At 37.3% G+C, this 4,490-nt stretch overlaps 1 protein-coding gene across 3 annotated transcripts in view; it reads left to right on the top strand.

The window, feature by feature from the left end:
- Positions 1-4,122, top strand: part of mgst1.2 (microsomal glutathione S-transferase 1.2) — a 6,384-nt gene extending 2,262 nt beyond the window's left edge. For all 3 annotated transcript variants that reach the window (XM_079335430.1, XM_079335431.1, XM_079335432.1), the window contains 2 exons: positions 1-40; positions 3,461-4,122. The exon at positions 1-40 is cut by the window's left edge and continues 52 nt beyond it. In XM_079335430.1, the coding sequence (XP_079191556.1) occupies positions 1-40; positions 3,461-3,707 (287 nt within the window). In that variant the 3' untranslated portion in view covers positions 3,708-4,122. The remainder of the gene's footprint in view (positions 41-3,460) is intronic.
- Positions 4,123-4,490: the final 368 nt, after the last annotated feature.

Here is a 4,490-nt window from a genome sequence, read left to right as displayed (position 1 = left end):
AGCAACTGAGGACTCATCCTGACGTAGAGAGAGTGAGGAGGTGAGCATGTCGTACGGAGTGAAACAGTCTTTGTGTGCAGGGTTAGACAAATCAATTTAGGTTATTCTCTATACCACTCAATAAAGATACAGATGTGAGTCTGGGTCTGACTTTACATGATACAGGAAGTGAATGTATTAGTCCTCAGTGTTCTCTAATAACGGGTTCATCCGAATGTCAAAGCTCCTCCTCAGTCTGTCAGTAGACAGTCTCTACTCACTGTTAGTATATACTGTTCAATAGTCTCTACTCTCTGTACTCTGTTAGTATATACTGTTCAATAGTCTCTACTCTCTGTACTGTTAGTATATACTGTTCAACAGTCTCTACTCTCTGTACTCTGTTAGTATATACTGTTCAATAGTCTCTACTCACTGTTAGTATATACTGTTCAATAGTCTCTACTCTCTGTACTGTTAGTATATACTGTTCAATAGTCTCTACTCTCTGTACTGTTAGTATATACTGTTCAACAGTCTCTACTCTCTGTACTCTGTTAGTATATACTGTTCAATAGTCTCTACTCACTGTTAGTATATACTGTTCAATAGTCTCTACTCTCTGTACTCTGTTAGTATATACTGTTCAATAGTCTCTACTCTCTGTACTGTTAGTATATACTGTTCAATAGTCTCTACTCTCTGTTAGTATATACTGTTCAATAGTCTCTACTCTCTGTACTCTGTTAGTATATACTGTTCAACAGTCTCTACTCTCTGTACTGTTAGTATATACTGTTCAATAGTCTCTACTCTCTGTACTGTTAGTATATACTGTTCAATAGTCTCTACTCTCTGTACTCTGTTAGTATATACTGTTCAACAGTCTCTACTCTCTGTACTGTTAGTATATACTGTTCAACAGTCTCTACTCTCTGTACTGTTAGTATATACTGTTCAATAGTCTCTACTCTCTGTACTGTTAGTATATACTGTTCAACAGTCTCTACTCACTGTTAGTATATACTGTTCAACAGTCTCTACTCTCTGTACTGTTAGTATATACTGTTCAATAGTCTCTACTCTCTGTACTGTTAGTATATACTGTTCAATAGTCTCTACTCTCTGTACTCTGTTAGTATATACTGTTCAACAGTCTCTACTCTCTGTACTGTTAGTATATACTGTTCAATAGTCTCTACTCTCTGTACTCTGTTAGTATATACTGTTCAATAGTCTCTACTCTCTGTACTGTTAGTATATACTGTTCAACAGTCTCTACTCTCTGTTAGTATATACTGTTCAATAGTCTCTACTCTCTGTACTCTGTTAGTATATACTGTTCAACAGTCTCTACTCTCTGTTAGTATATACTGTTCAATAGTCTCTACTCTCTGTACTCTGTTAGTATATACTGTTCAACAGTCTCTACTCTCTGTACTGTTAGTATATACTGTTCAACAGTCTCTACTCTCTGTACTGTTAGTATATACTGTTCAACAGTCTCTACTCTCTGTTAGTATATACTGTTCAATAGTCTCTACTCTCTGTACTCTGTTAGTATATACTGTTCAACAGTCTCTACTCTCTGTTAGTATATACTGTTCAACAGTCTCTACTCTCTGTTAGTATATACTGTTCAATAGTCTCTACTCTCTGTACTCTGTTAGTATATACTGTTCAACAGTCTCTACTCTCTGTTAGTATATACTGTTCAATAGTCTCTACTCTCTGTACTGTTAGTATATACTGTTCAATAGTCTCTACTCTCTGTACTCTGTTAGTATATACTGTTCAACAGTCTCTACTCTCTGTACTCTGTTAGTATATACTGTTCAATAGTCTCTACTCTCTGTACTGTTAGTATATACTGTTCAATAGTCTCTACTCTCTGTACTGTTAGTATATACTGTTCAACAGTCTCTACTCTCTGTACTGTTAGTATATACTGTTCAATAGTCTCTACTCTCTGTTAGTATATACTGTTCAACAGTCTCTACTCTCTGTTAGTATATACTGTTCAACAGTCTCTACTCTCTGTTAGTATATACTGTTCAACAGTCTCTACTCTCTGTTAGTATATACTGTTCAATAGTCTCTACTCTCTGTACTCTGTTAGTATATACTGTTCAACAGTCTCTACTCTCTGTACTCTGTTAGTATATACTGTTCAACAGTCTCTACTCTCTGTACTCTGTTAGTATATACTGTTCAATAGTCTCTACTCTCTGTACTGTTAGTATATACTGTTCAACAGTCTCTACTCTCTGTACTTTGTTAGTATATACTGTTCAATAGTCTCTACTCTCTGTACTCTGTTAGTATATACTGTTCAATAGTCTCTACTCTCTGTTAGTATATACTGTTCAATAGTCTCTACTCTCTGTACTCTGTTAGTATATACTGTTCAATAGTCTCTACTCTCTGTACTCTGTTAGTATATACTGTTCAACAGTCTCTACTCTCTGTACTTTGTTAGTATATACTGTTCAATAGTCTCTACTCTCTGTACTCTGTTAGTATATACTGTTCAACAGTCTCTACTCTCTGTACTTTGTTAGTATATACTGTTCAATAGTCTCTACTCTCTGTACTCTGTTAGTATATACTGTTCAATAGTCTCTACTCTCTGTTAGTATATACTGTTCAATAGTCTCTACTCTCTGTACTCTGTTAGTATATACTGTTCAACAGTCTCTACTCTCTGTACTTTGTTAGTATATACTGTTCAATAGTCTCTACTCTCTGTACTGTTAGTATATACTGTTCCATAGTCTCTACTCTCTGTACTCTGTTAGTATATACTGTTCAACAGTCTCTACTCTCTGTACTCTGTTAGTATATACTGTTCAATAGTCTCTACTCTCTGTACTGTTAGTATATACTGTTCAATAGTCTCTACTCTCTGTACTGTTAGTATATACTGTTCAACAGTCTCTACTCTCTGTACTCTGTTAGTATATACTGTTCAACAGTCTCTACTCTCTGTACTGTTAGTATATACTGTTCAATAGTCTCTACTCTCTGTACTGTTAGTATATACTGTTCAACAGTCTCTACTCTCTGTACTCTGTTAGTATATACTGTTCAACAGTCTCTACTCTCTGTACTGTTAGTATATACTGTTCAATAGTCTCTACTCTCTGTACTCTGTTAGTATATACTGTTCAATAGTCTCTACTCTCTGTACTCTGTTAGTATATACTGTTCAATAGTCTCTACTCTCTGTACTCTGTTAGTATATACTGTTCAATAGTCTCTACTCTCTGTACTCTGTTAGTATATACTGTTCAATAGTCTCTACTCTCTGTACTGTTAGTATATACTGTTCAACAGTCTCTACTCTCTGTACTGTTAGTATATACTGTGTGGAAGTGACATCATTGATGTTTCCTGAACTCCATCAGGCTACTGAGAATTCCACACAGCGTATTTGGAAAGTGCTGGATTCTCATGGCGTTGTGTACCTGTTGTTGTTTAGGTGTCATCAGAACGACCTGGAAAACATTGTTCCCTTCGTGGTCCTTGCTCTGCTCTACACCCTGACAGGACCCTCCCTCTCCAGTGCTCTGTTCCACTTCAGAGTCTTTGCTGGCTCCAGAATCTTCCACACCGTGTCCTACGTGTTTGCTCTGCCTCAGCCCTGCAGAGCTCTGTCCTGGATGATCGGCATGCTAAGCACCTTCTCCATGGCCTACAGTGTGCTTGGCTCCGTCCTAGTCCTGTAGAGACCTGGACCTGCTCAGCTCATTCCTGGTCCTGTAGAGACCTGGACCTGCTCTCTCTCCTTCATCAATCCGTTCGTTTGTTTTTCATGTTCCGACCTGCAGATCTGTTGTCATCATGAATGCGGTTAAATAAAGTTTTGTATCAGTTCAGAGATTTTCCTTTTTAAGTGCAGAGATAAGTTCTGCTGTGTTATAAGAAGCTTCTTTCTGTAATTCTTCTCTCTGATTGGACGAGATAAGCCAAAGTCTGAATGAATGAGGAATGTCATCTCAGACTTTTCTTTATTCAGCTGGTTCATTAGAATAAAAGATAAAGAATAAATCTTTATATATGAAGAGTTTCTTCATGTGAGTCATTGATAAATAAACCACAGTGAGGAAGAACTTTTCATTAAACTGCAGCTGATAAAACCAAGACTCCATTCTTCTCACTGATTACTATTATTACACACAGCTGTGGAAGATCTGTGATCTCATTGGCTCCTTGTTGTGTCGCTGCTGAGACAGTCTTCTCCACTAGAGGGTGCCATGTTCACAATCCTGCTCCTCGTCACTCTCACACACACACACACACACACACACACACACACACACATGAGTGTGTTTATTCACAGACTACACACCCGTCTAGAGGGGTAGATGTGTAACATAAAATATGCTGGTCCCCAAACTAAAGGCAAGACTGATGTCTGGAAATGTATACAATGATTTATCTGACAACACAAATTCACTCTGACAAAAGAAACACACTGACTCGAGCTGAACCCAACTAACAAACTAATC

Source organism: Symphodus melops (assembly GCF_947650265.1).
Source record: "Symphodus melops genome assembly, chromosome: 22".
In the NCBI taxonomy this organism is placed as follows: Eukaryota; Metazoa; Chordata; class Actinopteri; order Labriformes; family Labridae; genus Symphodus; species Symphodus melops.
The sequence above is the reverse complement of the archived record's forward strand: the minus strand, read 5'-3'. Positions and strand labels throughout refer to the sequence as shown.